General features: G+C 47.0%; 1 protein-coding gene across 5 annotated transcripts in view; it reads left to right on the top strand.

The window, feature by feature from the left end:
• The window catches only part of MAPKAPK3 (MAPK activated protein kinase 3), a 96038-nt gene that overhangs the window by 57583 nt on the left and 14417 nt on the right, over nt 1-24038 (top strand). For 2 of the 5 annotated variants that reach the window (XM_069865875.1, XM_069865877.1), the window contains one exon: nt 4547-4898. In XM_069865875.1, coding sequence (XP_069721976.1) covers nt 4674-4898 — 225 coding nt within the window. In that variant the 5' untranslated portion in view covers nt 4547-4673. Of the gene's footprint in view, nt 1-3626; nt 3765-4546; nt 4899-10330; nt 10422-24038 lie in introns of those variants that run through there. The other 3 variants (XM_069865874.1, XM_069865876.1, XM_069865878.1) reach the window with 3 other exon arrangements.

Here is a 24038-nt window from a genome sequence, read left to right on the forward strand (position 1 = left end):
AATGGGACCCGCCTACTTATGAATGGGACACGCCTACTTATGAATGGGACCCGCCCATTTATGAATGGGCCGCGCCATGACCATAAAAGGGCATCGCCTGCTTATCAATGAGCGCCGCCTCCACTATCCGCCTATGGGAGACGCCGGTACCGCCCTGACCGCCAATGGGAGCCCAAGGCTCCCATTGGCGGTCAGGGCGGTACCGGCGTCTCCCATAGGCGGCTGGTTCCCTCTGGGGTGCTGTAGGGTTTGAGCCTTAGGGAGCTATCATCACGTCTTTTTTTTGCTTAGAATTGGGCTCCATCTAGTGATCTTCTTGTGCAAAAGGCTCTGAGCTGCTGTTTGAGGAGCCGTCTCAGCCAGCTGGTGAGAGTGATGCTCCCAGCACTCGCTTTTTCCTTCACCTGCAGCTTGGCGACAGCTAGAATTTGTGATTCCTGCGTGAAAATAGGTTGTAATCTCAAGACAGAGTGGCGGGTGTTGGAATAAGAGAGGATTTGTTCTGATTTGGAGGTCACAAAGCACTGGGTTAAATATAGAATCCTAGAATGGTTTGAGCTGGAGGGGACGTTAAGGGTCATCCAGTTCCCACCCCACTGCAATGGGCAGGGACACCTCACATAAAACATCATTGCCTATGGAAAAACTCTATAAATCTGTTTTTATCTCCACCATGGGGAGCAAAGAGCTGTTTGCTGATGAGCTTTCCTACTTGCGTGGGTAATAGAAACTTGAGTTTGTGGCTGTTGTTGAGCTTTTCTTATTTTCTTCCTCCCCCCCTTTCTTTTATTTCATTTTTTTGCTGTGTCTGAGACAGCTCCAGAGCCAAACAGAAGGACAGGAGAAACCCTGTGGGTATAATCTCTTTCAAAGCACCAAGTACATGACAGACTAAACCAAAGATTTTACAAGAAGCTGCTTTTCTTCTAATTCTTGCCACAATACTGTTCATTAGAGCTGTCCTTTCTTTCTTTTATCATCACAGACACAGTTTCTGAAGAACTTCCAGGGAGATTTAATAAGGTTGTTGCAACCTCCCAGTCAGACAAAGCTGTGTCCTTGCTTCAGCCTGGCAATACAGGGGATTTTCTCCTTGATGACATTTCTATAATGCACTCCAGAGAGTAGCTTTCTCATAACACCAGAGGAAATACACAGCTGTTCCTCAGAGGAAGCAGTGGTTCAGAAAAACAGGTCACTGTACTTTCCGCTGATGGGGATATTTAGTGTAGCTGATGCTGATTTCCACCAGACATTGCTGTGCGAAGACAAACCTCTGGGCACATCCCTGCTGTATATAAATAAACTCAGGTAAGTGCAGCAGTCAGGTATCTCTCCTCTCCTCCAAATGATGCCTTCCCTCGAAGAACACTTGATGAGAGCAAACTCAGACATTTCAATTTCTGTTAAGAAGTGAGATATTTGAAAGCCTGAGATGCCTTTGAGCCCAAATATTACTGCTAGTGAATTGCTACAGCAGCAAAGAGGCAGGGGAAACACCCAGTGGGGCAGCCAACATTCGCCCTCTGTATTTTAACAGCTGTGTTCTCTGTGTGGTGTCCAGGTGCCTGGGGGATCCTTGGTAAAATCAGGAAGCCAGGCTGCGTGCTGGCTAAAAGATGAAGCTCCCCAGGGTTAACACACCAGATGAGAAAAGCTGGTGCTGCCCAAAAGCTTATTGCAAGATCAGGGCCTTGCTGTTGGGTTATTTTTTTCCTCTATGCTGCTCTTCTATTGAGACTACGCAGGCACAGCTGAGCTACTGAATTCTCTCTTGAAATAAATTGTTTTGTGTTGTTGCTGTTGGGGATTTTTGGTAAAAATGGGATTAATATTTAATTTACAGTTTTATGGATTTTTGTGAGGATGAAAGGATTTTTGCCGCAGTGGACTCTTATCCTGTGATAGTGCTGGTTTTTTACAACTTCAAAAAGCAAACATCAATAAATGAATTAAAACTTCTTTTTGAATGAAGAACATCCCCTGGCACCATCAGCTGCAGCGGGGCTGTCGGTGTGTCCTCTGCCAGCATCTCCAAAGCTTGCTGACGTGGCTCGACCTGCCATGAGCACAAAGAGGAGCTGCAGGATATGAGATATGATTCCCAAGGAGGTCTAAAACTGGCATTTGAAAGCAGACATTTTCCAGAGAAATCAGGCATTGGCAGAGCAACGGTGGCTGCCCCATCCCTGGGGCCCCAGGTTGGATGCGATTCGGAGCAACTTGATCCAGTGGGAGGTGTCGCCGCCCGTGGCTGGGGGGGAACTGGATGGGCTTTGAGATCCCTTCCAACCCCAACCATTCTGTGATTCTCTGACACTGTGGGAAGACACATGCCCGGACCCAGTGTGCTTGCACTCACCCAGAGCTTGTCAGAGAAATTCTAAAGCCTCAAGCAGCTTAAGAGAAGGATATTGCACAGCTGAGCGCTCTCGGCTCTCTACAAACTGCCTGTGGGTTGCAGAGGTTGGGGGTTCCACGGGCGGGAGCTTCAGGGCGGTACCCACGGGTCTGCAGTGGCACCACAGCCGTGTGTGACAGCAGAGCCTGTGTTCAGCTTTGGGCCCCTCACTGCAAGGACATTGAGGGACCCAAGGACATTGGGATTCGATGGGCGCAGGCTAGGCGAGCGGAGCTGGGGCAGCGGCCACCCAGCAGCTGAACCGGGGCCACTAACTTGCACCTGGGGCACAACAACCCTGAGCAGCTACAGACTAGGAGAAGTCTGGCTGGAAAGCTGCCCGGAGGAGAAAGACCTGGGGGTGTTGGTTGACAGCGACTGAACATGAGCCAGCAGTGGCCCAGGTGGCCAAGAAGGCCAATGGCATCTTGGCTTGGATCAGAAACGGTGTGACCAGCAGGGCCAGGGAGGTTCTTCTCCCTCTGGACTCGGCACTGGTGAGACCGCTCCTCGAATGCTGTGTTCAGTTCTGGGCCCCTCACCACAAGAAGGATGTTGAGGCTCTGGAGTGAGTCCAGAGAAGAGCAATGAAACTGGTGAAGGGGCTGGAGAGCAAGAGGAGCGGCTGAGAGAGCTGGGCGGGTTTAGCCTGGAGAAGAGGAGGCTGAGGGGAGACCTCATTGCTCTCTGCAACTCCCTGAAAGGAGGTTGTGGAGAGGAGGGAGCTGGGCTCTTCTCCCGGGTGACAGGGGACAGGACGAGAGGGAATGGCCTCAAGCTCCACCAGGGGAGGGTCAGACTGGGCATTAGGAAGAAATATTTCATAGAAAAGGTCACTGGGCATTGGAACAGGCTGCTCAGGGAGGGGGTTGAGTCCCCTTCCCTGGAGGGGTTTAAGGCACAGGTGGCCGAGGCGCTGAGGGACCTGGTTTAGCGATTGATGGGAACGCTTGGCCTCGATGATGCGATGGGTCTTTTCCAACCTGGTGGTTCTAGGAGTCGATGACCGCGTGGCCACGCCCCCTTTCCCACGGCCCCGCCCCCCTCCCATTCATTCCGCGCCGCCGCCGCGCGGGCGCGCTGCGCTCCCTCCCGTTTCCACCGAGGCGGCTTCGCCTCCCCGCTAACCTCCTAACGCGCCCGGTGCCTTTCCAAGCGGGGCATGTCCCCCTGCGCCCCGCAGCCCCTTCAAACCCCACGCGGGACCCGCACCGGCCAGATCCCCGGGGGAACCTCCCGGTTCCCCCGGGGATCTGGCCGGTGCGGGTCCCGCTGCGGGCGGGGCGGGCTCAGTCAAACCCCGCCTACCGGGACTCCGCACCGGGAAGCGTCGGCTGGGGCCTCACCGCGCCGCCGCAGGCAGGTAACCGTGATCCAGTGCTGTGAGCCCCTCCGGGGACCCCTTGGATTCGCTCCCTGGAGCCCCCCGCCCCGTGCGCCCGGCTGGGGGGCCCCGGCACCGGTTGCTCCTTCCTGGGGTCCCCGGGGGAGGGTTTTGGGAGCCACGCTCCGTTGGGGTGGGTTGGGGGTCTTCAAAGCAACGTCGCCTCTGCTCCTCATCCTAGGGGATGGGGCGGTGCTGAGGCTTCCCAGGCGTTGGGGTCGAATCCAGGCTAGTGACCTTCTCAGGTAGGACCCCATCCTGTTGCCCCTTGTGGAGTGGGACCCCATCCCGCTGCCCCACTGTGAGGTGGTGGGATCCAGGCATTTTCCCCTGAGGGATTGAGTCCAGGTGTGGCTCTCGATGGGCTGGGAACCAGGTATTTGTGGGTCTCTTGCCGAATTTGGAGTGTTGAGGGGGTGCGTTCTGGAGATCTCTACGTAAAAAGCTGAGGCGCCAGCTGTTGATGCAGGTTTATCAGCTTCTTGAAGCAGAGATGATCTCTACTCCGTTGTAGAGCTTGGATAGCACTCTAGTCCGCACAGGCACTTGTTGCAGGACACGCAGTTGTTCTTAACCACGACCAATAGGTGTGTGTACGGGAACTGGAGTGACCGCTAAACAGTGTGTTTGCTGGGGTGAACCTCCGCTTCGAGTGTCTCCAGCTCCTGGTCATCTTGTTAAGAAAGGAAGGTAGCATCGTGATTAGGTTTGAGAACATTAGTCAACACCAGTTCCTAATTCTCGTTTACGTTTTTACTCAGGAGTAAACGGTGAGCAGATGGACTGTGTGAAGGCCCGGGGTTTGATCGTCTGATAGGAGAGACTCTGCTGAGGGTACCACACAGGGAGCCTGTTGGGTATCCCTGTCGTCTCGGGCTCTTCCCTGATATGGAACAAAATGAAAGTGAACAGGAATCCCAGCCAGAGAGCCACGTGGATAACAAGAGCAGCGTGAAATCCCTGCCTGGAGGAGCAGCCCATGTCAAGCTAGAGATAAAAAAACATGCAGTTACGGATGACTACAAACTCTCCAAACGGGTATTAGGGTTGGGAATCAACGGCAAAGTCCTGGAGTGTTTCAACAAGGAGACAGGTCAGAAATGTGCTTTGAAGGTAAGTAGGCTTTTCTTCTTTCCCTTATTTATGGTTTGGAGGCCAGAGTTCACAAGTAGCCAGAGCTACTGGTTCTGTTTCTTGTCTTGTTTCTGTGGCTCACCCTTCACAGAGCGCGCTGCACGAAGCGTTTGAATACAGAGACGTTTACTGTTATTTACAACATTGTGGTCCAAACTTGAGTCTTTTCCAGAATATTCTGCCTGATTTTCCAGAAGAATGTTACCAGCTGTGAAGTTCTTGCGTTCATATTTAAAAGGCAAAAAAGCAGAGGAGAGAACACTGTCTTGATGTGTCCTGTGATAAAGCTTGCTAGATTTTATATGAACGTACTATGCAATACTTGGGGAAGAAACTGTTTTGGATCTTGTTCAATGGAACAGGCCTGAACTGAGAAGTATTTCAGTGTTCATCAGTCTTTCCTTCCTTTCAAGAGGTTTTTTTAAAGAGGCATTTCCAGTTGTTTACTCATTTATTCTCCTCTTTATTTTTGTGATCCATTTACAGAAGGGAATTCCCTGGGAAAGCACTGATTGCACCAGCATTAGCAAGTAAGTTTAGTGGATACTTAGGTGATAAGTACCACTTAAATAAGTGGAGCAATAACTATTCATTAAAGAACACGAAGCTTGCTTGCCTTTTGCTCTGCAGCTTTTAAACTTGAAGATTTCCTTGATGCTCTGCAAGCACATTGTCAGAAAAAAAAGCAGCTCAAAGGAGAAGGAGGGTGGTTCTAAGAGGTAGAACCGAAAACCAGCTGAAGGAATTGTCCCAATTAAGAATGTTACCGAGTCCTTGCTGGTGTTAATCTGATTAGTTGGGATGTCTAGGAGGCTTTCAGGTAGGCTTCCTTTTCTTAAACCTCGTGCTCCATGTTTACTGAGCATAGGACAAATCTGCTAGCGGTCATCTAGAAGCTCTGCTGAGGTCTCCCCCTGACCGGGGCAGAGCTGCCGTCCCTGGCAAATCCGTTGCGCTTTGGTAGAGCAGACTGGAAATGCCTGGTAGCTTTGGGTATTGCAAAGTTTCTTTAACAGAGGAACTAGAAAAGTTTATAATACAATAACTTGCTGATTAATTCACACATTTCTGACACTCTTGTTTTCTTTATTGCACTGTTTTATTTAATGAGCTTTGTGTAGCTGACTCACCCCTTGGGGAAACTGGAGGTTTTGGTGAACAAACTGGTAGTACTGGAGTTCTGCACCTGCGTAGGGGAGTGTCAGGTTTTTACAGCTCTGAGGTGATCCATTAATCAGATCCTTCTGAAGTGCTATCAACATTAATTTCCATACTTAGCATATGGTGACGAAGGGTAACAGTTAAGACGGAAGCTGTTCTGCTGTTCCTGAGGAGTTCAGCGGCTTTCCTGCTGATCATATACCGCTGGTACTTCCAAGGCTTTGCATTCGCAGCACGTTAAAATCCAAGATGCCATCCCACAGCGCAATCCAATGGAAACAAATGTGCTCTAGAGCAAATTCTGTAGCTCTGGAATCGAACAGGACGTACATTCCTAGGGATAATAGCATCTGTAAAATAAGCTTTTAATTCAGCGCTCACCGTTGGGGAATGGGAGCCAAGAGGTAAAGCTGCTGTGCCCAACAGCGTGTCCTCTGCCTGAGGAGGAACCTGTGGTAGATCATCTAGTACCAGTTTCTGTTTAGCACGGTTTGAATTGTCTGATTTTTCTGAGTTCTTAAAGTATATTCAGGACCAAAGCACCGCCGCTTCCCAAGCTGGAGTTTTGTCAGTAATGGCTAATACATCCCTGAAATGGCATTATTTGTGTTTGTCATCCCTCCCCAGCTGTGGAAGGTGTGCACTTCTGCAAGGGACAGAAGTATTAAGAGGTTTATGAGTACTCTAGGGAGTTTAAAAGATGGATAACAGTTTGCTGCTTGTGTGTAGGTATTTCTCATCTTTATGAGTTTAACTGCTGAATAAAAAGTTAAATATGCAATTAAGTAAAACTGCCAGCAGCCCAGAGAGAATCTGCTGTGCTCGCCAAAGATGGTCTAATGAGAAGATTACCCAAAAAGGAAGGATAAAAACTGTGCTTGGTTAACGGGTGAGAAGAGATAGATCTTTTCCCACCTCCGAGATATTTGCAAGGCTGAAAATATTCAGAGGCTGTTTTTCCTGTTGTTTCTCATGAAACTTGAACTGGGCCACACAAATCCCTGACTTCAGAGTGAGCCATCTGGTCAAAACAGTTATGGAAGAGGGATAAGAAACTTGGGAAAAGAGTGCTCAGAAACACCTTTAGTGCAGAATTCTCTGTGTAGGGACAGCAGGGCCTCGGCGTTGCTGCCTCACTGCTGCTCATCCTCCCTAGGTGTGGTGGCAAGGTTGTCATTCACTGACAGGAATAGAAAGTGGAGGCTGATGGAGCCGTCACAGAAACAAACAACTGGCCTGACAGGTAAAGAGCAATGTAAAGAGTGAATTGCAAGTTGAACAGGAAAAAAAAGAGGTCTTGGGTGGATTTTTTTTTTCCAGAGGCTGCTTGTGCAGCGTGCACTGAGATCGATGTATATTTGTGGATGAATACTTCAGGCGCTGAGTGTGTAACCTGCTCCTGGGTAAGGAAAAACATCTCTCCCACTGCTGAAGATAAAGTGTGATAGTCTGTTTCTCTGTGCACTGAACTTGCCCATCAAAGCAGCTTCTGACTTGGCAGCTGGCGTTGCTTTGTGCCTGCAGGTTTTCTTTCGTCTGGGGGCACAGCCAGGATCTGCATGGAAATTATGCAATGGAAGGAATTCTGACTGAGGGACTCGAGAGGAAAGGACTCGCGCAGGCAGAAACCTTCATCCCCGGAGCCACGTATCAGTCAAGCACGACCTACTGCAACAGGGAGGTCCCCTGTGTCATCTTTAGCCCGTGTCCGTGGTTGGAATGTCACTAATCATTTCAGAGTGGGAAAATACAAGACATCCTCTCGGAGATACTGCGGGGCTTTAGGTTGTTTTCTGAAAGCATTATGTGGCTTCGTTTACTCTGCTTGACATTGTGATTTGCTACACGCTTTTACAATGTGCTGTCGGCTTTGTTCCTGTTAGATTGAAATGCCACCCTCATTGCTGCCCTGCTCCAGAAAGTCTGATACGGTTACTCACTTAGACGCATAATGACATTTTTGGCTGGACAGCACTGTTTCCAAACAGTGAGAGCGCAGGGATTTAGAAAAGTAGAAGCATCAACGAAATTGCTGTGCAGGGCTGGGGCCTTCTGGAAGGGAACCGGGTTATAGTCTCTCTCTTTCCCTTGCAAATGGAAAACCTTCTCGGATCTTGTTCTGTGGCTGATCCAGAAATAGCAGTCAAGTGAAGTCTAATCACTCTTCTATTTTTACTCTTCTTTGCCAGCCTGCCCCCTTTCGTTCACTTTACCTCTTGGGGCTAAAATTTAACCTCTGCTCCTGTAACGCTGTTGTCGGTGTGAGCGTTCTCTGCTCTTTCACACTCCTCTCTCTTTTTAGGGAGAGGAGGGGACCGAAATAGTTCACTACCTGTGAGGATAAATGTGGACTCCTGGGACTTGCCTCCCATTACAAAGACCCCACCTACAGTTCCTCATTTATTCTTTCTTTTTCCTTCCCTTCTTTTTGGGTTTTTTTTTGGTACAAAAGCTTGCTAAGTGGCATCAAAATAGTATTTCAATGCGTGTGATGACCTACTTTATTTTTGTGAAAGGCAGTAGAAAGGTCTCAGAGCTGGGATCAAAAAAAGAGAGCTAGAGAGCGCTCCTCTGGGGCATTGGGGTTTCTTTGCATCTGCAGCTTCAGGATTTGGGTGGATATTTCAGGATCCAAGAACTGTGTTGTGGGTCACTGGAATACCATTCTCCTTCAGTCCACAGATGTGGCTTCTTTTCCGGAGAAGAGAAGGAAGGACAATTCAGGCATAGCAGCAAAACAAGGACCCCCGGAACTTCAGTAAAACAAAGGACATCGTCGGTTATGGGTGCATCGGTACTTTTGATATGAACGCTCCTGAGTAACAGTACAGCAGTTGTGAAACGCTTCTGCCCCCGAACGCTGTGCTTGTGCGTCGTGTGCTGTGGCTGCCTCACAGCCACCCGAGGCTCCCAGGTTGGGTACATGACTCATGGAATCATTGAGGTTGGAAAAGGCTTCTAAGTTCATCCAGACCAACCCCACCGTGACTACTAAACTGTGTCCCCAGGCACCATGTCTGCACGTTTTCTGAACCCCTCCAGGGATGGAGACTCCACCACTGCCCTGGGCAGCCTCTTGTAATGCTTGACCGGATGGACCCGCTGGTTCCTAGGCCTCATCCTCTAGAATAAACAGTGAGTTCAGCCATGAACTGCATCATGGAAAATTCCTTGTGCCGCTAATGCCAACAACAGAGCGTACATGACTTGCTGATTTGAAGACAAACAGATGAAGCTGAAATATAAATAAAGCAAAAAGTAAACACAAAAATGAACAAACTCCTTGCCCTTTAGATTTAAAAAACTTTTGGTGAATGATATAAATGATAATGACAGAGTAGGTGGCTCTGCTGTTACCTGTAAGAGTATTAGTGTGACCTTGTGCTCAGAAGGAAGGAAAGCAGGTAATGGAGAAAGAAATTCTGAAAAAAAAAAAAAAAAAGTCATTCCCAAAATGGTTCTTGGAAACCACACACAGGTTTATATGAAGAATGTTATTTTGCTTTCCAAAGAGGAGTCGCTGTGGAGAAAGATGGGCATTCTGCATCACCTTCATTTAGTCTTGAGCTGCGTTCCTAACTCTCGCTCAATTTTAATTATTCTGCTTATGTCAAATAACTCTACGCCACGCAAGCCAGCTGCTGGGTAGTCTGGCTTTGGTTCACATGCCTGGACGTTGCGTCGTGGCTGCTCACAAACAGGAGACAGTACAGCCCAAAGTATTTGTGTTGTGAGTTATCTCAATTGCCTGAAATAAGATGATGATCAAGGCGGAGAAGGCCATGCGTGTGGGGAAAGTGCAGGTTATTTTAGGCTGATGATGGATTGTGGGATAGGAAATGTTGACAATCATCTTAGATGCTGTAGATTGCATTTTTAGAAGAGAAGAAAATGATGCCAGATGAGGAATTAAACATTTTTAGAGCAAGGAAGAATAACATTATACTGAGCTGGAACTGTGGTGGGAATTCAGGAGACTAAGTGTAGTTGTTGGTTTGAGTTGTGCAGGATGAAGGAGCTCTTGCTTTACTGGAGGGATTGGAGGTGTCTGGAGGAAAGCAGCACTTTTTAGTGAAGGATTTTGTAGTTTCCTCTCACCTACCACGTTTCCTGCAGCCTATTTATACTGATTGATCTCATGCTACAGTAAATTCAGTGTCGGTAACACAGCTGAGTATGAGTAATCAACTCCAGCAGCTCCATGTTGTAGATCAAAGCCTTGAACAAATGTGAGTTCATAAAAGTTCCAGTTAAATGGCAGCCCCCAGTGTATGGAGGAGTACCTAAAATACGGAGAGCATGAGTCTGGGTCTTGAGTTCTATCCTTCGGTGACTGTCTTGGTAAGTATTATGTAATATGCATAAAATACCTAAAATAACATTCAGTCGATCAAAAAGTGGGTCGCTTCTACTGCTGCAAGAATTGTTTTTAAACCAGTGAGTCATCCAGGACCCGAGTCTTTGAGCACTTTGTTTGTATTTGGGCCAGGATGGCACCTTCCAGAGTAGAAAAAGAGGGACTTTATCAGTTTACTTTGAAGATCTGACATTCTTGACTGGTCTGCTTCTTGTTTGAGATACAGCAAATAATTAAAAAATTAAAAAGGGCTTGGTCGGCACCCAAATGCAGTAAGTTCTGACGAGGTTCAGTGGCAGCGCATTATGCTTGTAAAGTGCAAAGAGAAAGGCAAATTCTATAAACCATAAAGTTGTCTTGAAAAAACAAAACTATATTGATGCAATTTGGCACCTTCTGTGTTCTCTCCCAGCCTGCTCACAGGCTGGCACAGGTTAAACCCTGACTGGTGTGGCAGCAAAGCAGATTGTGGGGAGATCAAGGTGTGTCACCCAGGCTCAAAGATCTGAGAAAGTGTTATTGATGTGAGCCTGACGTGAGCTGCGAGGGAGGTGGTTGGAGGGAGAGCACGTGCGCATTAGCCACTTGACACCCTCTTTGGGTGGGAAGACCCCTCTCTCCATCTCTCCTTCCACTTTTTAGAGTCTAAATCCTACTTTACTAAAAATCCTTACTTTACTGAAGTAAAACCTCACTGATTCATGCTAGCTGGATGTCTCATTATGGACAACTGGGTTTTCCTTTAGCATGAGGGAACATTAAGCAAGAATTCTACAGTCCATTTACCAGACAGGTGTACTTCAGCCTCATTTACTTGTGCCAATAGCATCTAGAGAGATACCCAGACTGGAAAAACCTGAAAACTTCTTCTATAAGTTGTGAAGATTCAGGGCCACACCTGAATGTCATGGCTTGCATGCGTCTTTTTTTACCTTGGGCAGCCTGATCTAGTGGGAGGTGGCCCTGCCTGTCACAGAGGGGTTGGAACTGGATCATCTTTAAGGTCCCTTCCAACCTGAACTATTCTGTGGTTCTATGTTTTTGCAGTTAATATTTGCCTGACTCTGAAAATGGTCCCATTTCATTATGGTGTGCATGCATTCCCTTGCTATGGAATTTTTCCATGTTAAATAGGACTTGAGAACGCCAGACTTTAGGATTGTGTGGAATATCCTCATTTCTCTGGGCACGGGGGAGTTGTTTGAACTGGTTGCGTTGTGGCTCTCGCACTGTAAGAAACGGTGGCGACCTCCATGGAAAGGAATGTGGCAGAGCTGTGGTTGGTTTGGAGGGGGAGAGCAGATGCCCAATTACTTAATTGGGAAACCGTGAGAACCGCTTCCCATCGCCACCAGTGAGAGCCGATGGTGTGCTTGGTCTGGATTAGAGTCTATAAACTGCGTGGATTGTGGTATTTTACACAGACTTCTTACGGATTTAAGATGATTCAAAGCTCCGTAAATGGGATTAAGCTATAATGTTCCAGGCATTGAAAAGAGAGAGAAGTCTTGCTCAGCATGTAAATCACGCATGACTCCTGGTTCCTGTATCTTTGGAATACAGGGTACTGTGCCCTGGAGCTTCCCTGGCCTGTTTTGAGGAAAAAAGCAATTATTAAATGTGTATAAAACTAATTTTTCCTCTGGAAAAGTTTGCTTGCTGGACTTCCTTAGAACAGCCCAGACAAACCCCCCTGAATGTGCCACCTTTATGAGTGATCTCAGATACTGTGGCTAAGGAGCCAATCTTATTAAACTTGCCCCGTTCACAGATCTTAAGTCTTGCCAATTCCAACTCTGGCTCTTCTCCATGGGCTTTTTCCCAGGATTATTTCTTTTTTCTTGGATACTCTTAAGTACGCTGGCGTTCCAAGCCTCGGGCCCTACGGCAGCTCCTGAGCTCCGTGTCAGCCAGGGTTGAGGACAGATTTATTAAACCTGTTGTAAGGGGAGAGCTCAGAAAACCCTTTTTTCCTTTTGTTTGTGTTTTTGGATGGCGCTTTGGGAATACAGGAACTGTTTGGAAGCGGCAGGGAGTGACTCATGCTCTTCATCCACTGAACTGCCTCGTGCGGTGAGATTTTGGCCGGGGCGAGCGCTTTGCCTAGGTGTGAATCAGCTGTGAGCCTTGTGAAAGCACCGAGCCGTAACCGCAGCTGGATTCTGTTGCACTGGGGGGAATTGGGGTTTATTTTTGTTTTCAAAGGAGAGCAATTAAGAACTGGATGGGGAGCAGCCGTCTCGCACAGCTGTGTTCTATGTAGGACACCTGTGTCCTCCTTAGCACCTGCTCTACCATGTATTTCAGGGACAAAGAGTCCTTAAAACCTCATTTGGGGTTTACCAAGGCCTGGGCTTCGGTGCTGCCTGGGGTTCTCCTCACCTGGAGGTCTAATGATGAGGAATACTGCCCTCTATTTGCTTCATTTTTAACCAAAAACGTATATAGGTATTTTTCTTGTAAAGGAGTCATTTCTCCCAAGGCCTTATTCCGTTTTCCCACATGTTGCTTTTAGTCAATGTGGCTTTGTGGGAAGCGGTGTGGTTTCCACAGCAACGGAGCCGTTAGCACCAGAGATGTCAGCGCTGGAAGGTAGGGAGGGGAGGGGGCTGTGTCTTCTGGCCAAGGCCCTTGCCACAGCCACGCTACGGTACAACATCTCCATTGTCTTTGTGGAGAGGAAAAGCCTTTCGTTTTGTTCTGCTCTTCCCTTTCCAATCAATTTACAGTCAAAATTTGACACTTGGGAGGGTGATGAGGCTCAATGGGTCCTTGGTGCTCAGACTCTTCCTGCTCTCTCAAGCCGCTGTTCGCGAGGGTGCTGCTCTGGTGTCTGCTTTTACATTCTTCTGTGAACAAAACAGCCCTTGCGTACGCACAGAACCTGTAGGGGAACGTTGGTGAAGAAGGAGAGTCGAGCACTACTCTCTTTGACCCACATTCGGTGTCTGCTGATGAATGATAACATGAAGAACGATCAGTCCTTTCACGTCTCCTGGTAATGTGAAACCTGCTCCCATCAAACCTGCTGGGATGGGTTTTCTGACGCACTCATCTACTGAGGTGGGAATGAAGCCTCGCTGCTATTGACCTGGGAGAAGGGCATTGTTTGAAAGTATTTTCTAATGCATTATTAACCTGTGAACTTCATCGCCTCAGGAGCTGGGTGGTAGCAATGCCGTGAGGATCTCAAGAGACAAAATGCACGTCTCTGAGTATTGCAAATGTGAAGAAAAACCCTGTAGTTCCCATACAGTGCGCAAATTTAGCCGTGGTCTTCTAGGTCGTGCGGTTACAACTTATAATTACAAAGCTGTCAGGGTAAGTAATGAAATTTTGAGCTGCAAAAGGCATCTTATTGCTTGGTCTGGGTTAGGTGTGTGGCTGCTGCAGGTGTAGGATGCCCCCCTGTCCAAGGAGAGGGAGTTGCAGCTTCACTCTCGCTTCCCAGCTGCCTGTAGCACCCATCGCTTGCGCAAGAGTTTCAGGGAAGGGTGTGTCTTCCTGGGTGAGTTGTTCTTGTTTGAACTAAGGTGTAAATAAAAGGAAAATAGACTTTTCGCAGAGGCCATTTGTATTTAGATCCTTTTTTTAACCCTCCTGTGAAGGGCAGGGCAGGAAAGCACTTTTACCAGACTTGGCCCATGGAAGTGCAAACAGTGTAATGTTGGTGAAACTTCCTCTTGTAGAATCGTTGAGGCTGGAAAAGCCCTCCCAGCTCATCCAGTCCAACCATCAGCCCAACCCCACTGTGCCTACTAGACCATGTCCCCAGGTGCCATGTCTACATGCTTTCTGAACCCCTCCAGGGATGGAGGCTCCACCACTGCCCTGGGCAGCCTCTGCCAGGGCTTCACCACTCTTTCAGTGAAGAAATTTTCCTAATGTCCAACCTAAACCTCTGCTGGCATAACTTGAGGCCATTTCCTCTTGTTCTGTTACTTGGGAGAAGAGACCAGCATCCACCTCACTCCAAACTCCTTTCAGGAGCTACAGAGAGTGATGAGATCTCCTCTCAGCTTCCTTTCCTCAAGCTAAAAAAAAAAAACCCATGTCCCTCACTGCACCTCACAAGATTTGTGCTCCAGACTTACTGTTTATTTCTGTCACTTTCTTAATAAGCAGCTGGCTCTGCATTGGAGTTGATGGTACAGAAGTCATGCTTATGGAGAGCAAAATCTCTGGATAGCTGTTCTGTCTTCTGGAATTAGGTCTGTTTCCAGATTTATCAGATTTAGTTGATGGTTTTTTGAGTTGATTTTCTTTGTTTGGAAACCTAAAGTAGCATCGCACAGGATTTCCGGCACCAGATTGCTGGGAAGCAGGCGGACAAAGCGAGAGTGGTGGATGAGGCAAGGTCGATGAAATTAGAAACAGTCTCGGTTCTGGTGGATGGGGATCAAGTGGAATTTTCCTCCAGTCTCTCAGCTCTGTAATAGCTTTTTCCTGTTGCTGAGATGCTGTGATTAAAAGCCTCTTGGAGGCGGAGAGAGTGTGAGAGTGACTTTCAGTTGCAGTCGCATTTCGGAAGCCCTGATTGCCAGACACGCCTCTGTTCTGGCCGGTGAGTGCCACTGCCCAGCCTGGCCTGGGCTGACACGCCTGTCACCACTGACACTTGAGAGCTACAGAAACTCACCTCTCGCTGCAGCAGGGGGGAGGAGAAAACAGCAATATGCATTATTGATCAAAGACTTTATACACGAGCAATTAATTCTGAGTCTTTCCCACCTCTCTGCTGTCTGAGTCACCGCTGGGGAGGTGGGAGGGAGGGAGCAGGACTGCAGTGTTGTGTGTTTGTGCCCCAAAGCCAAGTCTCACGGGGGAAATAGGGAGAAAGTTCTCACAAGTGCTGGTTCAATAAAACATCCAACACAGCGATAATAATTTTTTGTTAAATCAAAATACCCCGAACCAATTCTTGGTATCTGTGGCAGTCTTGATTTTTGACAGTATGAGCTAATAACTGTGTAGGACTTGAATTTAAAAATGAAAGCAGGAGTTTGCCGGTATCCTGCAAGGAAAGGAGCGTGTTTCACAGGAGGGCAGGTTTGGAAAAGGTTTGAGCTTGGGTAGAGTCAGCGTGAGAAAGGGCTGGGTGGCAGTCACTTAAGGACAGGGTGGGGAAGCACCCATGATACTGCTGGGTGAGGAGTTTCTCATTTGTCGTCTTTCCCATCTATCCCAAGCATCAGAGGTCCTGAGGAGATTGGATTCTCTGTGTTTGTTCATGTAAAACTTCTAAATACGAGTTATCTGAGCCTGTTCAGCATGTTGTGACTTTGGACTGTGTGCTGAACAGCCCCAGCCACACGTGTTCCAGGGCTGATTTCTTCACCTTTGTTTCTTGTGGATGTGCTGACTCGGCAGACCAAAATGGTTGTTTCTGACTTCTAAAATTGATCCGCTGCCCTGTGTTTGAGCAAATCAAAACAGGCATGACTTGGCAGGGGAAGGTGATGTTAATAAGACTGCTAGTCACCAGCTTTTCATGTGCATAGCACACCGACATCACAGAATCACAGAATGGTTTTGGTTGGAAAAGACCTTTAAGATCATTGGATCCAACCATCAATCCAGCCCTGCTAAGTCCATTGCTGGACCATGTCCCCAAGTATGACATCTACCCATGTTTTAAACACCACCAGGGCTGGTTTTCATCACTGAGGAACGCTGCACTGGTTTATATTAAGAATGATTTGCACTGATGTGTTCATCTTCACTTGGTTTCTTGCTGCATAGGGCATTGCTGGTAGATGACTGCATTACTCCCCACTTTATGTGCACAAGAGCATTAAATGCTCGTCAGTTGAGTTTAGCACCGTTAATACCTTGTTAATATGAATTAAGGTTCTGTTTTATGATTGCTTCTTGTTACCCAAAGGTCCCTCACCTTCTCTGAAGGATGGTGCCTTTCAAAGCTCCCTGGTCTATCAGGAGTTTTTGTAAGAGTTCACCAGGGTGAAGCTTCCTCATTTTCAACTGCTTAACCTGAAACGGTTCAAAGGAGGAGTGACTTTTCCAGGGTGGAGACCCCACTGAGAAATCGAGCTGCGTTGAGTTGTCTTAAACGGCCTGTTCAAGCCTTCAAATAATACTTAAACTGTAATTAAAAAATAAATTAACTTTAATCAAGATAATTGACACTTTCATACCACATTTAATCTAAATCTGCAAGTTCTTCATCTAAATACCTTTGGGCCGTAGTCAATCTTTAGATCCCTCTGCACATTTTGTTGCATGATCATGCAGGAATGTTGGCTGATGTTTTGTATTTCAGCTCACATCTACATAGAGTGAAACTTGTGGGGCTTTTCCTCTTTGCTTTTTTAAATGGGTTAATTAAGTTTATAAAGTGTTTTCCTAAAGAGTCAATAGAGTCCTCTGCGGACGGAGCCGTGTGGGCATTGGCGACAAATGACTGGCACCCAGCAGACAGCAGGGGTGATGGTCTCTCTTTCCAGGTCAGTGCCACTGATCACCAGCCAGCGTTTGTAGCTGGCTGCTTGTTTTGTAGGGAATATTTCTGGGGAGCCCCAAATCACTATTCCTGGGACCTCTGACATCCTTCTCCATGCCTGGGAAAACTTCGTCTGCAAATACTCATGGGTTTGTGCTCTTGTTCAGTTTATTCAATGCTATTTAACATTTTTTCTTCCCTGTAATTAGGGCAGAAGTTGATTCCCTTCTCTTCCACCCCCACCTTTTCCTGCTATTCATTCTCTGGAAGGATTACATTTTAACTGCTAAATGTCAGTAAATGTCAATTTTTCCTTCGATATAAAAACTTCCATTTTATTATTAAAAATTATACAAGGGGAAAATAATCTGCGAGACATCAGTCTTTGTATTTCTTCCCTTTCACTTCTCTTGGATCCATTCAGCATTTAATAAATAGAAACTATACTTATGAAGTGTGATTAAACTGGATGTTAATCTTCTCCTAAACTATTAAATTTGGAGATTTCAGTAGCTTATTTTTCGTTTAATAAGGCAGACACTGAAGAGGAAAAAGGTAAGAGTGCTTTAAAAATCAAACAAGTATTTAAATTTGAAGATAGATGTGTATTCTCTCTTTCCTCTGCTTTTTCTTTACAGTTGATATACTCCTCAATTAGTTAATTTTTCATGATTCCTAACATTTTTTTACTAGTTACATAGAAATTGAAGCTCTGTTATATTATTTGCGTGTCTCCTCTTTACTGAAATCATAGAGCTCGTTAGCTCAAAATGAAATACTTCTTATTGCCCTTTTGCATGTTTGGATTTATCTTTGTGTGAGAACACGAGAGCCAAAATTTATATTATTTAGGAAAAGAAGAACAAATAAACATTAATTACTGGGAACTGCAGCCCGCTGGAGGCTTGTTAGTAACCACAAATATAGAACAAAATGAAACGTGTAGCATGAGTAACCGAAACAAAAATGTTAAGTTCCTTTCTGCCTTTTTTTCTGCAAAGTCTGTTGGAGTTTGGCTTGAATTAGGGATTCAGGTTTGCCCTTGGATTTGTTTTCTCACTGACTGTGAGCAATCATTGCCATTCTCAGGAAATCCTCGGGCTTCCACATGTAATATAAATCGTGGATGTAGGGAAAAGTGGTCCCAGAATAGATGACGTGCTGCTTGCGCAGCTCCACCTAACCACGCTGCGTCTGGGGTTGTGGTGACCCACGGGACTGAGAGTTAACACCCGGCCCATGAGATCTGCATTCCAAGTTCGACTTGACATTTTCCTGTAGATCTACACAGGTTTATACTTTGCAGCTTAAAACCTGCCAAATTTGTGAGGAGGAAAACTTGATTTTACCTGGCAGAACGTGCTGAAGTTTGTCTGCTTCTTGTGTTTGATTTGATTGCTCCAGTGAGAGGCTTGGAGAAGGACGTGGATCAGCTGGAGTGAGGCCAGAGGAGGCCATGGAGATGATCCCAGGGGCTGGAGAACCTCCAGTACAAGGCCAGGCTGAGAGAGTTGAGGTTGTTCAGCCTGGAGAAGAGAAGGCTCCAGGGAGACTTTAGAGCAGCTCCAGTACTGAAAGGGGCTCCAGGAAAGACAAGGAGGGACTTTTTTCCAAAGGGCCTGGAGTGATAGGACGAGGGGGGGTGGCTTTAAATTGTAAGGGTTTAGGTTAGATTTAGGTTAGACATTAGAATTTAGATTTTAGGTTAGGAATTAGGAAGAAATCCTTAACGCTGAGGGTGGCGATGCCCTGGCCCAGGTTGCCCAGGGAAGTTGTAGCTGCCCCATCCCTGTTTTTAAAAACAGTGTAGTGGCACAATTTTGTGTAATAAAGATAATGCCCAGATTTGATTGTCGAATTGGGTGGGCATTAAGTTAGAATGTCTTTTATTCAATTCTTTTATTCCTTACTACTTCCAGTCCTCTTAGAAAATGAGGCTGAATTGGAGCAAAGCAAATGATGAAGCTACAGTAAAGGATGGTGAGGGTTGTGCGAGGTTGTTGGGTCCCCTGTTTCTGTAAATGATTTTCAAGTAGAAGTGAAAGATGCAGAATAATAAGAGCAAAGTAGTCAATACGATGTTACAAAGTCAAACCAGAGTGGGAGACACGCAGCTCTCCAGCAGAGGGGAGAAACAGGCAGAAGTGGAATATGAGAATTATGCAGCTCTCATTTCTTTTTCTTCACTTTGTTTTACACAACTTTCCTCATTGCTCAGCCTGGATCAGAACTTTGGGTGTTTAAACTGCTGCAGGGTTTCTTCTACAGGTGCTTCAAGGTGAGGGCAGTGGTTGCAGCAAGTGCTGCAAATGGTCCTGGTCGGAAAATAACCCATAGAGGCTTTGTTTGCTGTTGTCAGTTTTAAGTGGCAGGGCTTTGACAGCTCAGCTGTGTAAAAGAATATTAATGTATCTGGAAAAATCCAAACATCGCCTGGTGTGGTTAAACCCGTGTCCCGAGCGGCACAGAGTCCATATTAGGGTATCGCGGGAGAGACAGGAGGCTCGGGTTGGGGCACGGGCTTGTGCGTGTCCTGTCTGGTTTTTTTCATGTGTTGGAATTCTGCGCAAACCTTACCCAGCTAATAAAACCCTGGAGATGGGATGTCTGAGCTAAAGGTACAGTAAATAATAAACACACACTGAACACAACAGCTTATCAATAATAAGGGAATCTATGGCAACCGTGTTTGCCGGCTGACAGCACGGAGGGCGGCAAAGGGGAGTGTCCCTGGTCTAGTGGGACATGTCAGGGGGTTGGAACTAGATGATCTTTAAGGTTCCTTCCAACCCAAGCTATTCTGTGATTCTATGACTGTTGGTCAGATGACCCGAACTTTGCAGCAGGCAATGACAAATGCCTTTTTGGAAGGTTTGGTTAGCCAAAGGGGATGCTGTTATCAAATGTGGCTTGGATGAGCTCTGAAGTGAATCCTCAACCCTATGGTGTTTATAATATGGATCTCGGTGATCTTTAAGTCTGATGGTTTTGCAGAATGAAACCTTCCTAGTTCGTCTTTGAAGCGCCAGAGAGCACTGCTGGATCCTGGGATTGAAATCTCTGTCTCATTGTCTTATGCTGGGTATTTGTTGGGGTTTGTACCTGTAGCGCAGTATGTCCAGCAGCTGGGCGGCTGTCGACGAGAGAACAAAGCTATGGGATGGGCTCTGCCACGCGGTGGTGGATCGGCTCTGCTGCAAGGCCAGCAGCTGCACGGCTCACACAATCTGCTTCCCTGCTAACATGGCTTTTTGTGGGTGTGTTCTCCTGAGTCCCTGATGTGTCATGTCTAGGAGAACGGTACTGGATGGCACACTGCTTCTGTGAAATCATCACCTCGGAAGTCATTAATGCTTCCATGGGGCAGCTGTTTCCATGGTGCTAATGTTACTTGGAATTGGGCAGGTGACTTTAGGCCAGAAAGGTCTTCCGAGTTCCTTTTCTGTATTGCCCCAGCTTTCTTGCTCCCTCCTCCCCCTTTCTCCAGCCCAGACTTCTCTCTTCCAGGCACGCTGACTTGTGGAAGCGAGCCAACAGTGCAGTGTAGCACAAGCAGACACCGCTGCAGGGAGCGGGAGGGAAAAGACAGTGTCTTGAGAGAGGGAAACGGATGGATGTTTCAGCTTGGAAGGATGAAAAGGATTGAAATTCCTGGTGTGATTTTCGTTCAGCGGTGCTTTTGCTACATCTCATTTTTACAACCCCCGTGTGGTCCTCAGCATGGGGCTGCTTTAGCCAAGACATTAGACTCCCAAATGTTCTTGGGATCATCCTCCTCTTCCTTTTCCATGTGTAGTCATGAGGCAGCCAACACAGTGCAGGAATGGAGAGGAAAGCTCTTTAGGAATGCGAAGGAAATACTCTTCATTTTATTATAACACCCTTCCATTTCAGCTGCTCTGTTCTGCCTTTGTGGCGCTGGCACCCTGGGCGGCTGAGCTACGGCACAGAGCAGAATGAATCTGTGAGAACTGCAACACCAATTGCAGTTCTGCTGCACTGACACTTGCTTGTGTAGCCTCCATCTGTTGAATTCCCCCTTCCCGCAGTTTATTTCTTTCCTTTCCTATGTAATAGTTTACTTGGCATTAGAATATGCTTTCAGACAAAATAAGCACAAAAAGTCTAGAGAGAGCAACTTACTTTTCTCTTTCTCTTAATAGTTTCCTTTGCGTTTCCAGCCTCTGGTGAATGCTGCGTGGTTTTGTTTCCATTCACTCACACCATTCTCTGTCACATCTGTGCTGTACACAGTAAGGAATTCCAAGGATCTTCATGCCTAACGCACCGTAAACCATCAGCCACTGAGCAATCTACTGACTTGTGACTTAGAAATATAGATCCTTGCTTGAAAATGCCAGCGGCAGAGCTTGCACAAACATGAGTGTGAAAACATGTATAGCAGTGATTGGAAGCACTAGAGAAATCATACGGACGTGGTTCCTGAAGGTTTTAGAGGTTTGTTTGATTTTTGAAGATGAGTCAAGTTCCTACAGGTGGCGGATTCCAGGAATGAGCGTTTGATATGACACTGGCCAGAGTCACTCCAGTTAGATTCCCAAGAGCTAGGTGAAACCTCCTGAAAGGAGGTTGTGGCAAGGTGGGTGCTGGTCTCTTCTCCTGTGTCACAAGAGATGGGGCGAGAGGAAATGGCCTCACGTTGTAGTGGGGAGGTTTAGACTGGATAGTAGGGAAAAAAATGGCTTTACCGAAAGCTTGGTGAAGTACTGGAAGAAGCTGCCCAGGGTGGAGCCTTTTGTGCAAACCTCGTGTGTGCAAGGGGACACCTTTGGATGAAAAGTGTGCTGCCGACTGCTCTGCTGTTTCAGTTGTTTGCTGTATCTCCACTAACATTTATGAGCAAAGACAGTTGACCTTTGCAGAGCACGTGGCAAGGTGCATGTCTAATTAGAGAATTAATAGTGGTATGTCTTGTTTATTGACCTCAGGTTGTAGGGTCGTAGAGTGCCAGCCTCCCAAGTCGCTCTCTTCAGGGTTGCTCTCAATCCGTTCTCTGCCCAGCCTGGAGTTGTGCTTGGCTGAAAGGATTAGGTGCCACAGGCAGGAGTGTTAGAAACCCGTGCTCCGTGGCTGTGCTCCGGTATTACCTTGGAGCCATGCGCCCCTGGGCCTGGCTGGCCACCCGGGCACTGGTGGAGACACCGATTGGTGGTGGGAGCAGCTAGGACAGCGCTGCAGGAACTGGGAAAGCTGTTCCAATGAAGCCTCCAAGCAGGTTTAATGTCTAACAGCCTAGACTGGATTTGAAGTAAAAGCAGAGAAGACAAGTGATGATTTAGCAGTGACCTGCCTGTGCCTGCCCTGGTTTTATCCCTTGCCTGTAGACTGATGCTTCAGTGCTAAATAATTCGTGTGGGAATTTGCTCTATTTTTTATTTTAAGAACAAGTTCGATGCTTTCTTTGAGATTCATATGTGGATTTCCCTGCTTGCCGGGCTGCCACGGCAAAAAGGCACAGCCCTGCCTCTTGCTGCAGCCTGTGTGCCTGGCGCTGCTGCTGCGGGGAGACGAAAACCTTGGTAATTTCAATTCCTCGAGCGTTCTACCACAAAGGGTGGCTTTATCCCTTAGGAAGAGATCTGGAAGCAGATAAAGATTGTTAACATTGCATTAATCGATGTAGTGCAAATAATCAGGATGTAATGAAAGACAGAACGTCCAAAGCCGTAGTGACAGCTCTTTTTTCTACCCCTTCTTATTTTGTAGCGTAGGGGAGGGAGGAGATGAAAAAAGCATTATCAAAGGCTCCTTTTGCCATCAACCCCGCTTGAATCAAGAATGGCTGGAAGAGCTGCTCTGCAGCAAATGGTGTTAGTTTGTGCATTAGCGTGAATTTGGATTCCAGGGCTTATTTGTAGGATTCAGCATTTTTGTCAGTCCCCTGGTTGGACTCGATGATCCTGGAGGTCTTTTCCAACCTAGTGATTCTGTGATTCTAACAGTTACGTGCAAAGGGGAAAAAAAGCCAAAGAAGTTCAACATTTACCCGCTTATGTCTGAACAGAAAATCTTTCCCAGCTAGAAAAATAACTAAAGCTGTGTTTAAGTGCCTGTATATCAGTATTATGCATTGAGGACTCCTAGGACTGGAAGTTTCTCCTGGTCCCATTTCTGATTGAAGAATGGAAAGCCTTCCTGTGGGGAAAATAGCATAGATGTTATAAAACTGATCTTCTGTTGAGAGTTCTGCGTGAGTAACTCTCTTAGCCTGTCCTCATATGGGAAGTGCTCCAGCCCTTGGATCATCTCCATGGCCTCCTCTGGACTTGCTCCAACAGCTCCGTGTCCTTCCCATGCTGAGGACTCCAGAACAGAGCACAGGACTCCATCCAGGTGAGGTCTTGCAAGATTGGAGTAGAGGGGCAGAATCCCCTCCCTTGCCCTGCTGGTCCCACTGCTTTGGGTTCAGTTGGTCCCTGATCCTGCCCCAGCCCATTGTGAGAAGCTGTGACTCAGCTGAACCGTTTGGGAACTCGGGGGGTGACTGGGGGCTCCTTGAGCTGGTGCTGTTTGTCAGAGATGTTCTTCTTTCAAACCAGCACTGCTGGAAAACTTACACAAAACTCTGCGTTTGTTCACGACTCCCTTTGCACGGTTGTAGAGTGTCGGGGGATCCTGGTTGTAGTCTCCTCAAAGCTACTGCAGCAAGAGGAGCACAGGCTGTCTTCAGGCTCAGGAAGATGCCAGAATGTCCATTTGTGTCTTTTACAAGTTTAAATTTAACCACAGGGCTCGAATTCCAGTCTGTCTTTCTAAATTGCCACCTAAATTTTGTAGAAATTGGTGCTTTCAGCCCTGCCTGCCTTTCATTTTGCAGGTGTCTGTGTCCTGAAGGTGTCTTGAAAGGTACAGTTACAGCTTCCAGTTTTAGACATAAGGAAAAGATTTAATTTATTTTTTGAGGCTCAGAAGGAGAAATCCAAAGGTTAATGGTTGGTTGACGTAGCGGATGCTGCTTGGGATGTGTGTCTGCTCTTTATTTTTGCATTTCCTTTTCTCTGCTTCTCCAGGTGTCATCTTGACATGAGTAGATTTGGGTTTGGCACTGAGGAGTGCCTGAAACTTACTTGTAGGGGTGGAGAAAAGAGACTGCAGCATCCTTGTGTCTATCAAAACGCCC

The sequence above is a fragment of the Phaenicophaeus curvirostris genome, chromosome 11 (genome assembly GCF_032191515.1).
Source record: "Phaenicophaeus curvirostris isolate KB17595 chromosome 11, BPBGC_Pcur_1.0, whole genome shotgun sequence".
Taxonomy (NCBI): Eukaryota; Metazoa; Chordata; class Aves; order Cuculiformes; family Cuculidae; genus Phaenicophaeus; species Phaenicophaeus curvirostris.